This window comes from Papio anubis, chromosome 1 (assembly GCF_008728515.1).
Source record: "Papio anubis isolate 15944 chromosome 1, Panubis1.0, whole genome shotgun sequence".
NCBI classification, from domain to species: domain Eukaryota; kingdom Metazoa; phylum Chordata; class Mammalia; order Primates; family Cercopithecidae; genus Papio; species Papio anubis.
Genome location: NC_044976.1, coordinates 66094279 through 66111235, shown reverse-complemented (window position 1 = coordinate 66111235; position 16957 = coordinate 66094279). Strand labels below are relative to the sequence as shown.

General features: G+C 42.9%; 1 protein-coding gene across 5 annotated transcripts in view; it reads left to right on the top strand.

Moving 5' to 3' along the window:
* GNG12 (G protein subunit gamma 12) overlaps positions 1-16548 on the top strand; it is a 129745-nt gene extending 113197 nt beyond the window's left edge. For all 5 annotated transcript variants that reach the window (XR_002524065.2, XR_002524064.2, XM_003892034.3 and 2 more), the window contains 2 exons: positions 10314-10432; positions 12448-16548. Coding sequence is in view for 3 of the 5 variants with exons in the window: in XM_003892034.3 (XP_003892083.1) it covers positions 10340-10432; positions 12448-12573 (219 nt within the window). In the remaining 2 variants the exon portion in view is untranslated. The remainder of the gene's footprint in view (positions 1-10313; positions 10433-12447) is intronic.
* Positions 16549-16957: the final 409 nt, after the last annotated feature.

The window sequence follows — 16957 nt, the reverse complement described above, 5'->3', positions numbered from 1 at the left end:
GGCTTTTGTAACAAAGAAGTATGTTAAATGGTAAGAAAAATTTCAATCTGAAGAACACTTAATCCTGTAGGTTAAGGTAATTAAAAGAAGTTATAATTTTTACTTATTCAGAGCTTTGAAAAGTTAAGCATAGAAAAAAAGTAGTGTCTTTTTTTTTGGAGACGGAGTCTCACTCTGTCGCCCAGGCCAGAGTGCAGTGTTGCAATCTTGGGTCACTGCAACGTCCGCCTCTCAGGTTCAAGGGATTCTCCTGCCTTGGCCTCCCAAGTAGCTGGGACTACAGGCGTGCGCCACCATGCCTGGCTGATTTTTCTATTTTTAGTAGAGACAGGGTTTGGCCATGTTGGGCAGGCATGTCTCAACTCCTGACCGCAAGTGATCTGCCTGCCTCGGCCTCCCAAAGTGCTGAGACTGCAGGCATGAGCCACCGTGCCCGGCAGAGTAGTGTCCTTTTAAATTGACATTTTTTAATCCCCAGGAAGAAATAAACATGGGGGGGAGGATCAAGAGACGGAGACTCTGATCATACTAGAAGCCATTTCTTCAGAGGACCTATATCAGAATCATCTAGGAGGCCTTTGAATATGGATCTGTGGGCCCTTCCCCAGCCCTACTGAATCAGATTTTCTTAAACAAGCGCCCCAGGTGTTCTAGACACACAGTGAAGTGAGGAACTCGCTGCCCAGGCTCTGCAGCTCACTCTCTGGATTTATTGCCGAGAATTGACTCATTCTCATGGATCCTTGCCAACTTCTCTCGGGCACGGGAGAATCATCTTGTGTCTTTAGCAACAGCCCTATGTAGAATCTGGGGCAGTCGTTCTTATAAATAAGAACAATTGATTCTCCTTCGCTTAGGTCTTCTGGCAAAGCCACTTAGCTTCACGCTTCTTACTGTCATTGCTACGGGGACAACCTGTCTGAGTGAACAGCAACCCCTGAATGGAGGCCATGTCTTCTTTATTCAGTGCTTCTGGCTGATACTTGCCTCCTTTCTCCCAACCCCTTCCTTGTATTCTTGCTGTTCAGAGGCAGGCAGCAAAGGGTCGTAAGTAAGACCATGATCTTGAGAGCCAGGTAGCCCTGAGTCCCAGCTCTGCCATGTAAATCTGTGTGATCTTGGGCAAGAATTTTTTAACCTCTCTGCTTCATCTGTCAAACAGAAATGATAGAAGGATTCATCTCTTAGAGTTGTTGACAGACTTAAATGCAATGCTGCTTGGAATTTACTTAGCTGGCACAGACTCAGCACTCAGTAAATGGTGGTAATTGTCAGAATTAATCATTATAACTTATTATCTTTATTGTTATTATTTAGGGGCATGTACCCTGGATGGCAGATAAAATCAACTAATGAAAGGCACCAGATAGGGACCTCAAAAGGATTTCCAAATCTGAAAGTCTGCTGCTTTTACAGAATGAGCTCTGTTGAAGTTTTCAGAGAGAGGTGTTCTCATTCTTTCTCATTCTGCAGATTCTGAACCTATATAAACTTCTCTTTGTAAAGCTCTAGACATTCTGTCTTCCCCACCCCAAACCACATTTCCCACCTCCCTGTGCAGCCCCTCCTCATCTCTCCCTCTCATTTGCCTCGCCTGTAAGCCAGCAACATGTTCTCTTTTGCTCTTTGCTCTCATAACTATACCGGACCAGGGCAGCACTTGCCGCTGACCACAGGTTCAAGCACCCTGGCCTCATAACCTGCAACTTTGATTGGGGAGAAAGAGAAAGAATTTTATGTCTTAACTCCTTCCTCCCTTCAAGTTTTAGAGTTTGGGATGTCCAGCAATGATGGCGTGGTAATAATCCAAATAATAGCTGATATTTATAAGTTATTTGCAGTTTACAAAGCAACAGATTAACAATTGTGAATCAGCCAAGGTTCAGTTACAGCAAACAGAAGGTGCCCTTGGCAGAGTTAGCAGAATGAGCTTCAATACAGAGAATTAGGTGTTTGCGTAATCATTGGAAGGGCTGGAGGAGCAGGCCCGTGATACTGTCCCCAGGAGCAACTCCCAGACACCACTGCAGAACTGGCCACAGGTGCCCAGTGGGGAGTAGACACTCAAGAGGCTGCTGCAGCCATGCAGCTTCTCAGTCCTGTGTTGCTAGTGACTGGACACTATGATGCCTAAGCAGCTTGCCCACCACCCTGCTTGTCAGCAGAAATAACCCAAGCATCAAGAAACTGGCCTCCTCACTTCTACCTGCCAGATCTCTCCTAAATGCATTGAATTGGCAGAGACTGTCATCTGGAGCCCTAACATCAAGATAACCTGGGTGTGATAGTGTGCTAGGAATGCCATAACAAACTGCCACAGACCAGGGGCTTAAACAACAGAAATGAATTTTCTCACATTTCTGGAAGCTAGAAGTCTGAGATCAAGACATTGGCAGGGTTGGCCTCTTCCAAGGCCTCACTCTTGGCTTTTATTAATAGACGGTCAAGGCCAGGCGTGGTGGCTCATGCCTGTATTCCCAACACTTTGAGAGGCTGAAGCAGGTGGATCATGAGGTCAGGAGTTCAAGACCAACCTGGCCAACATGGTGAAACCCCGTCTCTACTAAAAATACAAAAATGAGCTGGGCCTGGTAGCAGGCACCTGTAATCCCAGCTACTCAGGAGGCTAAGGCAGGAGAATCGCTTGAAACCAGAAGGCAGAGGTTGCTGTGAGCTGAGATTGCGCCACTGCACTCCAGCCTGGGCGACAAGAACGAAACTCCGTCTCAACCAAAAAAAAAAAAGTCGTTCTCTCCCTCTGCGTTCACATGGCCTTCTCTCTGTCCCCATCTATGTCCAAATTTCTCCTTCTCACAAGGATGCAAATCATTTTAGATTAAGGTTCACTTATGACGTCATTTTTTATTATTATTATTAGAGTTTATGTTCTAGGGTACATGTGCACAACGTGCAGGTTTGTTACATATGTATACATGTGCCATGTTGGTGTGCTGCACCCATTAACTCGTCATTTACATTAGGTATATCTCCTAATGCTATCTCTCCCCCCTCCCCCCACCCCACAACAGGCCCTGGTATGTGATGTTCCCCTTCTTGTGTCCAAGTGTTCTCATTGTTCAGTTCCCACCTATGAGTGAGAACATGTGGTGTTTGGTTTTCTGTTCTTGCCATAGTTTGCTGAGAATGATGGTTTCCAGCTGCATCCCTGTCCCTACAAAGGACATGAACTAATCCTTTTTTATGGCTGCATGGTATTCCATGGTGTATATGTGCCACATTTTCTTAATCCAGTCTGTCATTGATGGACATTTGGGTTGGTTTCAAGTCTTTGCTATTGTGAATAGTGCTGCAATAAACATACATGTGCATGTGTCTTTATAGCTGCATGATTTTTAATCCTTTGGTTATATACCCAGTAATGGGATGGCTGGGTCAAATGGTATTTCTAGTTCTAGGTCCTGGAGGAATCGCCACACTATTTTCCACAATGGTTGAACTAGTTTACAGTCCCACCACCAGTGTAAAAGTGTTCCTATTTCTCTGCATCCTCTCCAGCATCTGTTGTTTCCTGACTTTTTAATGATGGCCATTCTAACTGGTGTGAGATGGTATCTCATTGTGGTTTTGATTTGCATTTCTCTGATGGCTAGTGATGATGAGCATTTTTTCATGTGTCTGTGACCTCATTTTAAATTGATTACCTCCTTAAAGACCCTGTCTCCGAGTACAGTCACGTTCTGAATTACTGGGGGTTAGGATTTCAACATATAACTTTTGGGGGACACAATTTGGCCCATCACACTGGAAGTTGTAGTTTTCCACTTTCCAGCCCCGCAGTCCAGTGAGGCATGCTAGGAGGAGGGTAGAACTGCTGCCTGGCTGCAGTCCACTGAGGAATGCAAAGTGCTGGGTGTACTTCACACAGTGTATAAGAGGATGCAGGTACTAAACACTCAGAAACCAAGTATCCTTTGTATTTATTACACTCACATACTTATTTTATCTGATGCTCTTTAACAGTTCTTTGAGATAGAAAAGTATTGTTACCCCATTTTTCCAATGAGAAAGCTGAGGCTTAAATAGGTTATCAGTCCTCTCCCAAGGCCTTAGATCTGGGAAGTGGCAGGACAGGAGTGAGCCCAGATGCCCCCAGCAAATCCCTGAATGTGTCCCTGGAACTAAAATATCCAAGGCATAGTGTAAAGGCAGTGCCACAGTTCAAATAGAGGGCCTGGCAGGTGCACCAGCAAGTGCTTGAATGGGCAGCTGCTGCTCAGATCCAGCCCAGTTTTATAGGATTTTCTGATTTTTCCAGAAATCTTCCTTTTAAAGTGAAATCTCTCCATTTTTCAAATGTTGACATTCAATTTAAAGTTAAAACACACACACACACACAATTGAGTTAACACTGTGTGGGGCCCAACCAAACACATCTGCAGCCTGGATTTAGCCTGCAGGCTTTGATATAAATAAGAAGTGCTCATGAAAATAGAGGAACTATTCTTAAGAGCCTAACTCGGCCTTCTCACTAAGGCCACATTAGAAAGTTGTTGCTACCTGGTCACATTACCTTGAAATTCTTCTGTTGCTTCCTGAATCTTTCTCATTTCCCACCAAGCACATGTTTTTCATCTTGTTAGCGAGCCTAGGGGCCGGCATTTAGTAAACATTTGTATGTGCAAGGGAAGGTGCTTCTGTTTCTTCCCTGACAACGCTATGAGGTCTGCATTGTAGTCCCTCTTTTATAGAAGAAGAGGCAAATGAAGAACTAGAGAAAGACATTGAAAGTTGAAGGCAAGACCAGAGAGTAAGTGAAAGCCAGTGACTTTTTTCTTTTTTTCTTTTCTTTTAGCCTGCTCTTTTATTACAGCCACAGGGGTGTGTTTGCTCATGAAAGTTGGCTTCACTCCAGTGATTCAATTACTGGCCAGGCCATAATGACTTGTGATTCAGACCTTGGGGCTTCCTGGTGCCTTCCTCCCAGAGTGTGCTCTGTGACACTCTTTCCATCCCCACCCTGCTCTCCCTGCTTCAGGCCCCTCTTGACGAAGATGAAAATACCCATATTTCCCTAATGGACCATCATGTTCCTAGGAATTTCTAGGAACCTGAGAATTCAGATGAACCACAGCAATAAAACCAATGCGAAGTATTTGAATAGCTAGATACTACATGTGTTTATTCAAATCTGTTATCCATATGCAAAAATTAAAGCAAGGCTGCAGAAGCGATAGCCAGTGTGTTACCAGACTGACAGTCTGCACAGGCATGCACAGGCCTTGGCCCTTCTGGGTAGGATAGAATACTTGGTGGCTCAGGATCTGCAGATGCTAACTGCAGTCCTTGTCTAGGAGCGAGAATGTTCTTGTTTAGCTTGCATACATGAGAAGGGAGGTGTTACACAAACATAAGGCAATCAGCAAGCCCCCTACTTTAGGTCACCACGTGTCAGTCACCCCTGATTAAGAACCACATGGTGGGCCGGGCGTGGTGATTCATGCCTGTAATCCCAGCACTTTGGGAGGCCAAGGCGGCAGATCACCAGAGGTCAGGAGTTCGAAACCAGCCTGGTCAACATGGTAAAACCCCATCTCTACTAAAAATACAAAAATTAGCCGGTGTGGTGGCAGGTGCCTGACTCATCTCAAAAAAAAAAGAGGAAAAAAAAAAACCACATGGTGGAGCATTCAGTGATGCCCTGAGTGTGTATGAATCAAACTAATTGGAATTAGTCCTTTCCTTGGTGCAGTGGGAAGGGTGGCTTCTGGAGTGAAAAGGCTTACCAACTAGGTTCACTTTTTTTTTTTAATGGGGGTCTCACTCTGTTGCCCAGGCTGGGGTGCAATGGTATGATCACAGCTCACTGCAGCCTCAACCTCCTGGGCTCAAGAGATTCTCCCACTTCTGCCTCCTGAGTAGCTGGGACTACAGATATGTGCCACTACTCCTGGCAAATATTTGTGTTATTATTTGTAGAGACAAGTTTTTACTATGTTGCCCAGGCTCGTCTCAAACTCCTGGACTCAAGCATTCTCCCACCTCAGCCTCCCAAAGTGCTGGGATTACAGGTGTCAGCCATCACACCCAGCCTGGGTTAACTTTTGAAGCAAGATTTTCTAACTTTGATTGCCTCATCTAATAAGGTACCTTTCAGGATTATAGTGAGGCTTCATGGAATAATGCATATGCAAGCAATGTGTGTGCTCATAGGTTCCATACAAATATCAGGTATTGTTTGCCTTGGAAGCTATTCTCGGTGTAAGAATAAAGCAACCTTTTTATCTACTTAGTAGAACAAACAAACAGCCAGACATCCTCACCATTGAGGGAAGACCAAAGAAAACCCTCCAAAGGCACAGAGATATTTGGAGATATTTGTTTCCCCAGCCTTTCTGTCTTGTTCTGCACAACCCAACTGTTGAGGAACTGCAGAGCAGCTGCAAGTCAGAAGGAAGTCCTTAGCTAGACCTCCAGCTCCTGTAAACACCTCTGCCTCTCAGGGGTCACACAGTGGCCCTCTTTGTGCAGCCATGTGGCAACTCAGCGGACCAGAGGCTCCTTAACTTGAAACGGTCTAATTTTGATCTGCTTTCTCCATAGGAAGAATGTTATGATCAGAAATTATCTTCCTTTCCACTGGCCCAGTGTACAGCTTTTTCTAAGAATGACCATGAAGGAGTTCAGGAAATGCCACCCAAAATATAACACTTTGGTGTGCTGATTACTTTGAACTGAGGACACTTGGGGAACAGCAGATGTAGGCAGAGGTATTCTCTGAGCTCTCCTTATCAGCCTAAAGACAGATCCTCCAAAAGGAACTCAGTTGTCACGAATCTTCTCCCGGAAATCTTATCAACTGGGAAAGATTAACTCAGATCTCAAGAGGGGAGACTGGCGGTGACACCACACCCAGACAGACTGTCACCTCTTTTTCCGAGGGCTGCTGTGAGACAACTTGTGTTAACTGAGAATTTTTGTGTGCTTGACAAAACCACCTTTATTCACCATTTATTTCTTCCCCTTACCTCCCGTAATTCATGTCGCCACCACCCCCCAGAAACCCTGTACCCCCATTCTTTTCTGTATCTCAGGATCCTATGTGAGCTTTCATCATCTGACCACTTTGAGTCTCATATTTGTGGCACTCCCATGTGTACATTCATAATTAAATACAGTTTTCCTCCTGTCAATCTGTTTATATGTCAGGTTAATTTGTAGCCCAGCCATAGAACTGAGAAAGGTGGAGGGAAGTCATTTTTCATTCCCCTACAATCACAGTTACCCCCATTTAATCGACTTCCCAAAACAATTGCTATACAGTATTCATAGAAAGTTGTTTGTGTTTAATAAATCTATGAAGGTGTAAAAATTACCTGTCTCCTAAACTTTAATTTGTATTTTGGGTGAGGCTATCCATGTTTGTACCAGCAGATGGGAAGGGACTTTCAGCAGAGAAATTGTATTCGAGTTAGGAGCCTGAGAGGGGTAGCAAAGCAGGAGGAGGGGCCACTATGCCTGAAGCAGAACGAGGTCTCTGATGGCTTGTTTAATGTTGCTTCTGTGAGGGCAGGAGCTCTGTGCCTGTCCTAGCCATTTATTCTCAATATACTGTACCTAGTAGCAGTAGCACTCAATTAAAAATGTGTTGTATGGACTTTGCCTGGGACCAGCAGGAATACCCCATTGGAAGGGAGCAGGGAGCCTCTGAGTGACAAGGTTGGAGAAAGCCCTCTGAAGAAGCAGGTCTGAACACAGATATCAGAATGCAGGAAAGCTGCAAGAAGCCTGAGCTGGCAAGCGTGAATCATGAATTGCTGGCTGTTTTTAATCTTGACTATAATATAGTCAGGAAGTAAGAAAGACCTTCATGTACTAAATGCTGAGTGTCTCGCCAACTTTAGAGGGACCTACTCGAGCATTTTATAAATATTAATAGAGTCTGACTGTGGACTGCTTGCCAATGGCCATGCCGGGTGGGAGCAATTACTGGTCCAGTCCTGATATGTGTGAACTGTTCTGCAGTTACCGGAAAACTTGCTCAGGCCTTGGAAACTTTATGCCCTGGAGATTGGGAAGAAGAGAATGTTTGACCTTATCCTCATGCAAAGGGAACATTTAGAAAGTCCTTAGGGTGCAACATGGAAACCACAGGTCACTGAGAAAGGGTGTCATGTTCGTATTCTGGAGTCTGGGGGCCTCAGAACCAGCGCCAGCTGGAAGGAGAGCCCAGTTTAATTTGCTGCAGGGAACAAAATACATATATATGTCCAACTTGTTGTGAGTCAGAGCACTGCACACTGTTCAGGGTGAGGTTGCCCACTTCCTCAGTTGCATTGCAGAGGCTCTGTTAGTAAGTGCTGGCCTGGGAGCACAGAAAGGGGTTGGGCCAGGCCACTGGGTGTGAGCAGAATCTAAGAGACCCTAGGCCTCTCTTTTGGGTGGGGCGGGGATAACTGAGGAATCTGAGGAAAAGGTAGCTACTCTGGGAGTGTGTTGAAATGAGCTCGTCCAAGCCTTAACACAAGGCAAGGCCACCCTGCCCTGCCACATGCTTCATCCTCCCAGTTTTCTGTACTGCTAGAGCTTCCTTATTCCTAGGGAAATCCTGTGATGGCTGTCACTAGTCTTTGCATTCGGCTCTGACACTAGTGGCGCAAATTGCCCAGGGACTCTAAAAAGGGCTGGTGCCCATAGCCCCACCCAGACCTGCTCAATCAGAACCCTTGAGGCTCATTGACCAGTTGTTGGGGAAGTGCAGAACAAACAGGTAAACAGGGAATTACAATTCACTGTGCTGTATATGACCCCCAAGGATAAAAGTACTAGCAGCTGCAGTTGATGGAATGTCTTGGTCCTATGCAGAATACTTGATGTGCAACAGTAAAGTGAATCCCCCTAAAAATCCTTTGGAATGTGAAGGTTGCTTATTAGGCTGATTCAAAATTCTGCATACAGTTAAAAGCACAATTTTATTTGTACATTTGACCCAAAAGTTCCTCTGACCACAGAGGCTACAAGCCCTACCCAAGTCCTGGAACTCGGCCTTTGGGAATATTCTAAGTCTGGTAGAACTCAGTGTGGAGCACCGTGGTGCCCACATGATGGATGCCCTGGAGTCTGGGTTGCTAGTGTTTTTTTGCAGCTTTGTCTGGTCTCGGCCTTTATGGCAGAATTACATTATTCAGCCGCAGCCTTTCCAAAAGGTTGAGTCAGCCTGAGTTTGCTGCTGGCGCCATGGAGCCCTAAGACTTTGCTGAGCCCTCACATAGCGCTGGGGAGGCACACCTACTGTCCACCTGCTCCCATGAGTCATAAAACTACCACACTGCTGCCAGGCCTGCCAGCCCTGCATTTTCCTCCAGTTGCCACCCTGATGTGAATGAACTTAGCCATATAGGTCAGGGCACCAGGCAGCACTTTTCCCCCAGCCTGCCTTCCTCTTGCAATGTGCTATTGGACAACCAGTTTGTAAAGCAAGGGCCAGGATGTTTCCATTGCTTTATACCAGGTGGCTAAGGAGAGAGGGCAGCAGGGCAGCCTAGAGGCCAACAACCCAGGCTAGAGAGGAGAATCAATCCACGAACATATGATGGAGTAACAGGATTAGCAAGTGCCCAGACCATCATGATGAGACCAGGGAGAGGTCAAAGGAGGGAATAATAAAGTTTCATTAATTATTTCAAACTGTAGGCTACTCATGTATCCCATTTGACTTTTATTGTGTATCTATCACAGAGAGTCTCCACTGAAAGGTTTCACTCTTTCATGAATAAAGACTTCCTTATGTGCCTAACACTTTGAAAATGATTCCACATCATGACAGTACCTAAAAATAAGCGCCCTTTTTTCAAAGTTCTCTAGAGGAGCTCTCTTCTCTTTTTCTGTTGCCAGGACTTTGATCAGCCTAATAGTTGGGTGCAAGAGCCCAAAAAAAATGAAATCAAACCTTCTGTGAAAGTTGGTAGCAGTAATATTAAACTGATATGTAATGTGCCTCCCATAGCAAATGCTCACTTTTGCCACAGGTGCCCTAACTACTACAAGTGTTTGCGTATTTGTTTCCTCTTAGGAAATCCTAGAAAAGTCTAGCTTTATGTTATATGTTGGGGTGCATCGATTAAACTGCTAGTGCTGGGTTTCTGCAAACTAAAGATTTATGTAGGTGCTCAAATGGATGACAAACTTAGATACCTAGGTCACCGCTCAAATTTCTAAGGGGCATTTTAGTAACTGCCTCCAAGGAGCTGCAATGACTGGGAAAATCCATCTATTTCCCTTGAAGTGGAACATATTATTATGAATGTTTAAATAACTTAAAGATGCCTGTTACTTCAAAAAAAAATTCTCCTCAGATTTCAGGTAAAAACAAAAATTGAAGATGTCCAGCAAAACAGCAAGTACCAACAATATAGCCCAGGCAAGGAGAACTGTGCAACAGTTAAGATTAGAAGCCTCCATTGAAAGAATAAAGGTAAGAAGCCCCGACTGGATAACATGTGCTTTCTACTCAGTTCCCCCTGCTCCTGGGAGGCTGGACCACTTGCCAGAGAAGATAATACCATTTCATTCGCTTGCTTCCAGGATTTTTCCAGAACAGGCTGAGAGTCTCAAAATTTTAACTTTCATTTTCCTATCTAGCATGAGCCTCACTTCAAAAGTGTCTGCATTAGCCTCTCTGTTTGTAAAACTCGGAGACAGGATTTCCTGAGGACCTGTCTCCCCTGAATGAACATGGTCAAGTCTGTTGATCCCTGTGTTCTAAAGTGGGACAGGGGTTCCAAGTAGACTTCATCAACACCCTAGTCATTCCTCTGGAATTGTAGTGTTCTAGAGTTATCAGTACAGCTGAGGCAGCTTCACATAACAAGTCAACAGTCTAGGTTTCCTTTTTAGGGAAATGAAGCTTTTAAATGTGTTTGGCCCTCAGTGACCACTTTCTGTGCCCAGAGTAATAATGCCAGCTTTAGTTGAGATCACATAGAGAAACTGGAATGCGTTTCTTAGATCACCTGACTTCGAAGTCTTTTCCCCTGAATCCCAAGAGAGAACTAGGCAGTGAGTGCCCTGGAATGTTATGACTAGTTCTTCCTTGAAACTGAAGCAGTTGGCCGGGCGCGGTAGCTCATGTCTGTAATGCCAACACTTTGGGAGGCCAAGGTAGGCAGATCACCTGAGGTTGGAAATTCAAGACCAGCCTGACCAACGTGGAGAAACCCCTGTCTCTACTAAAACTACAAAATTAGCCAGGCATGGTGGAGCACGCATGCCTATAATCCCAGCTACTCAGAAGACTGAGGCAGGAGAATTGCTTGAATCTGGGAGGTGGAGGTTGTGGTGAGCCAAGATCATGCCATTGCACTCCAGCCTGGGCAACAAGAACGAAACTTGGTCTCAAAAAAAAGAAAGAAACTGAAGCAGTCACCTGATCCATTCCTCTGGGCCTGGAGATAGTCACCTGTCTTTCCAGCATGAGGCTATCTGGGCTGTACTAGACAGGGCTCAGCTGCCCCATTGCTCTTTGTGTAGGGCAAAGAGATCCTATTCTGTAGGATCTCCTTCCCAGACTTCTGAAACAGGGCATGATATTTTCCCTGTTTAATTCATGCCAGAGTAAGGTGCTGCCTCTTCCCATGCTGGTTTAGTCTCTCTTTTTACTTCCGCAAGCCCAGTCTCTAACAGTAAATCTTAAAGCTCCACGACTTGGCTCCAGAGTTTTGGCTCCAAGCCCATCGTTCAGTTCTTAAAGTCTGTTCTGCATTCCAATCTGTTTTTTTTTTTTTTTGCTGGGGGGGAGGTAGAAATTAAGATACAACCTTCCCTTGATTCACATATGCTTTTTCTCACCTGGCCCCTAACTTTTTATTTTGAGACATTTCAAACCTGCAGAAGAGTTGTAACAACAAACATTTATAAACTCTTTACCAGGATTCACCAGTTGTTAACATTTGACCACATGTACTTGCTTGCACTCTCTCTCTCCCTCCATCTGTCTGTACACGCATACACACAAAACATATATAATGTCTTCTTTAAACCCTCGAAAGTTATTTGCAGTTCAGGATTATCTAACAAGAATACCTAACACACAGTCCATTTTTGAAGAATCCAGGCCACTTATTTTGCAGAATCACCCTCACTTTAGGTGTGATCGTTTGCTGACTGGACTCCAGGTAAATGTTGGACAGGAATGCTAGCTCATTAGCTGGTGGTGTGTCCTCAGCACTCTCCTGAAGGGATACATGGTGCCACTTTGTCTGATCGTTGTTAAGTTGCCTGGTTAAGAAAGACCTTACCTGCCAAATTGCACCATTTTAAAGGCACCATTACCTTTTTTTAACCTGACAAGTATCTGAAAGTGATGCTTTGAGACTCTGATGATCTTGTTCAAATCAGTCTTCCATTCAATAGCCTAGCATTCAAATACACTCTGAAAGTCTGCAAGTAAAATATTTTCTTTCTTGTTTGTTTGATTTATTTCCATGCTAGGTTTCGAAGGCATCAGCGGACCTCATGTCCTACTGTGAGGAACATGCCAGGAGTGACCCTTTGCTGATAGGAATACCAACTTCAGAAAACCCTTTCAAGGATAAAAAAACTTGCATCATCTTATAGTGGAATAGAGAAACAGCTCCTCGCCTCTTCTCAACAAAGCAAATTATGAGCAGCTCCTTGAAGAGATTTACCTTCAGCTTATTTGGTAACCACTGCTAATAACTAAAATGTTCTCAACTTGGAATAACGGACTCTGAAGTCTCTATTTTCCAAGTTGTCCTTTCTCTTAAAATACCCTTTACTGATTTAATACAGAATAACAATCTTATTTTCCACTTGGTAACTATAGCTTTATGTTGGGTTACTGTTTAAGGAAAGTTGATCTGGGCCTTTTTAAAAACATAATTATATACTTTAAATATACAATGGATTCCGATATGTCAGGACCTAATTTGCCTAAGCACCTGTCAAATTAAAATGCCAAAATTAATTGAAATCCTAAAGCCTTTATATCATATTCTTTATAAGGCGTGTGCCAGCCTGTATAGTATATAAGGGAGAGGGATGTTTTGTGTATATATATGCCTTTGTGTATACACTTATCAAAGCTATTTTCTTATGAAAACATCCCTCTTTCCATACCATCAGTTTCTCAGTTCCAGAAGTTATACCTTTACTTTGAGCTGTGTATAGGTAGAATAAAAAAATTCCTTTCATATCGTTATTGTACAAAAAGTAAAGAGTATCCTAAAGATTGTATTCATTGTAATCAAGTAATGCAGTCATCTCTTCTCTCTTGAAATCTTGCTGGACCTCTTAGGCTACAATAAACTGCACCAAGCTAAACTGACAGTCCTTCAATAATATGAGACATTAATTTACAAGGACCCTTTTGGGCTTCAATGATGCTGAGTCTGGAAAAAGGGAGGAGACCCTTGGGAGGACCCCATGCAGCTGTGCTCCCAGGGCTCATGTTCTCTACTGGATTAGGGATAGGCACCTCTGAAATCTCCACCCTGATCATTGGAATGAAACGGAGTGAACATGAGCCCAGCTGAGAGAGGAGCAGGAATGTGTGAAAACCAGCTGCTCTCCTTGTCCCAGCGTTGTGATTGAGCCCTCTGTCTTGCTCTCTCTGCCTTCCCTGTATCTTTCCTATCTTACCAGAGCATTTGTTTGCAGAATTAATACCACCTTCCCCAGCCGCAGGTGTGTGGAACACGGTGAGAAAAAAAAATTTTTTTTTTAAATGCAAAGTTGTCAGGATGCTTAAGTTCTTTTCAGATATCTGCAGTTTCATCCCTACCTTGTTCATACACCATCCAAGAGGCCTATAGGCTACCCAAGAGAGCCTTGGATTCAGTGGTACACTCCTTGGGCCCAAGGGCTTCAGCAACTGTGTATGGAGTTCCTTGATTTTCCTCTGGGCCCAAATACAGCCCTCACACCCTTGGAATTTCCGGGTGTGGGGGTAGCCCCAAAAGGAGGAATCTCCTATGGCCAATAAGGTATCTTGACTTTATCAAAGTAGAAGAGAGAGTCACTTCGCAGTCAAATCATACACACGGCCTTTGATATTTTAATTCATCTTTAGTTCGTTAAAAGTAACTACTAAGGAAAGGTTAAAAACTTCCTCTCAAAAAGGAATCAACCCCCAGAAGCAATTATTTACAATGATTTTCCCAAATTTTGTACAATCTGTCCTGGAAAGCAAACCCCTTTTAAAATCTAATGTCTGGGCTTTGAGTATTAGCTCATTTAGGGTGAACAAAATGCATTACTGTTTTTAAATTGCCCACATTTATTCAGTATTTCTCCAAGTTGCTATCTCCTCAGCCTTGTGAATGGCCCTCACTTTTCTGAGGCCATGTGAAAATCACGGCACTGCCCTTAGCCTTGTGTCATCTGCTTTTTCGTTCTGCAATATGCCCAGTTCCCAAATCAATTATAAGTACCTGTTTAGGAGAGAGAAAGATTTTACCTCTCAAAGGGTGAGATTGGAAATTTACACTAAAAAGACAACTTTACATTTAATGCTTCACTTAATGAAACATTCTTTTTTTATAAGTCTATTTTTCTACTCAGTTTCAGAACACTAATCTGATTTTCACTCTGATTTTTAACGTTTCTTTAAATATTTATAATGTAGCTTCTTTCAAAATATTCTCATGAAAAATTACTTTTATTATACCATTATGTGCACGTTATTGGTAGCAGGCATAGTTTATTATTTAGTACTGAAACATGCTCTTTTACCTAACAGTAAACAAGTATGTTTTGATATATATCTGTTAATATGCTTATAGTGGTAAGAAATGGACTTGAGGTCCCAGGAGATTTCATTTTCTTTGCCCTGGTCAAATACAATAAAGGCTATGAGTATATATATGTAACTTCCTAACCAGGTGTAGGGCATGTTCATGAATATCAAATCTTTTGATGCTGGACCCAAGAGGGGAAAAATTGTAGCTAAATGTTGATTTACTTATAACTAGACGTCTGTGTGAGAAAATATATGTATACGTATATATGATATGCAGAAGTCACTTTTATTTATCAGGCTTTATTCTCCTTACAAAGCCACAGTTTAACTGTCTGCAGCAGTTGGTTTATGTTAATGATAGACAAATGCCCAGGGTTTGTTATTTTTTCCAACTACCACTGTAATGATATACTTTCTCACGTATATACATGCAACTTCTTGGCTTCATTTCCATGAAGCTATTTCAATATATTCAGTATACTTTGTCCTTAATGCTGCTTCTGTTAGCAGTGATCTCTTTCTTTTTTTCATTCTTACATCTTCATTAGTTCATCATAAATCTGTCCACTTGAGGCCTCAGGACCATGGCAAAATTTCATGACTCCGAAGTATTTTACAGAAACATTTTTTAAATAAGGGAAATATTTTATATATCAGATGGTTCACAAGTGATGGGTCATAGCTAGTTTTTTTTTCCTTCTAAAAAATGTCAGGTTTTAAAAATCACTTACCTTATTAAAATGAAAAGTGCCATACTTACCTTTTAAAGGAAAGACCTGATTTGCTTTTTCTCTATTTAAACTGTTTTTGTACTTTACTAATCTTTAAACTATCAGGAAAAAAACCAAAACTTTATACCAATGATTTGGTAATTTTGAGGCATAGGGTAGCTTACATAGTGGAGGATGTGCCAAATATTCTCTTCAAATGCCACCTTCTTAACCAGTTTATAACTAAAATAGTGTTATCTGACTAATTCCTCTGAATTTTGATGTAAGATCTATACAGGCCCCCAAAATGATTATAGTACATGCCAGTCGTTTCTCAGTGAAATAAATACAATATCAGAGGACATTATGGGTTGTATTGCTTTCTTTTATGGTAGACCTGTTAATGGGGAAAAAAAATACATCACATCAAATAGAATCTTGTATCTGTGTGTTAAAATAGAGCACTTACCTGAAGTCAGTGGCCTGGATCGTAGCCCTGGATCATTTCCCAGTCTGTCCTGTGCTGTGTGACCTTGGACAAGGCGCTTCATCTCTCTAAGCCTCTGTTTCTCCATGTGTAAAACAAGGGGCTGCAGGAGATGATGGCTGAGAGCCCTTCCAGTTCCCAGATGCCTTGGTCCAAAGACCCCACCCCTCTGCTGGTCCTGCCAACGTGTTGGTGCTATAAGCTGCTTCAGATATAAAATTGGTTTATCTATAATGTTTATTCATTTAATAGCTTCTAAAAGGCCTTTTTGTTATACAGTGCTTTTTTTCTAGTTTTATGGACTTGGTTACTGTAATAATGTCTTGTTTTTAGCCATGTAATTACAAACACATATTCTCTTGATGTCTCAGTAAATTTGCATTTGATATATCATTGATGAGATTTTGTTGTTATATAATATTCTTCGGCTACTCATCTGTCCAGCATCTTATTAACCATAACACTGTGATCATTGTTTGGAAATATGTCCTACGGAAAGAATAAAAGGATTTACTTCACAGCTAGCATGTTCACAGATTTGAAAGAAGTTTCATTAAAAGCGCCATTGCTTTCTTTACTGCATCAGTGCCTCGTTGTAGCATCCTACCTGTGTTTTGCTCAATAAATGAATAAAATACCATTTCTCTTCCCCTTTCCCTTCCTTCACTCAGTTAACATTTTCTGAGCACCTCCTGGGAGCAAGCTGCTGAGAGTCAGGCTCCCATGACACCCAAATGAATAAGACACACACCAGCCCATGAGAAGGTCACAGTCTGAGCAAGGAGGGTGGGTATGACAGATATGTAAACCAATCATCATAGTATCATGTGGCAAGTGCCATAACTCAGGTGATCACAGAGTGCTGTGAGAGCCCAGAGGAAAGAGGGACTAGCTCCACATTGACAAAGACCTCCCTCTGAAAAGGCTTCCAAGGGTGGTGATGTTTGGGCTGAGTGAGAGAGGAACAGTATGCGTTGGAATTGAGGTCCTGGGAGGAGATGAGAGGAGGAGAAAAGAGGACTGGAAGCCAGTGTGCAGATGGCC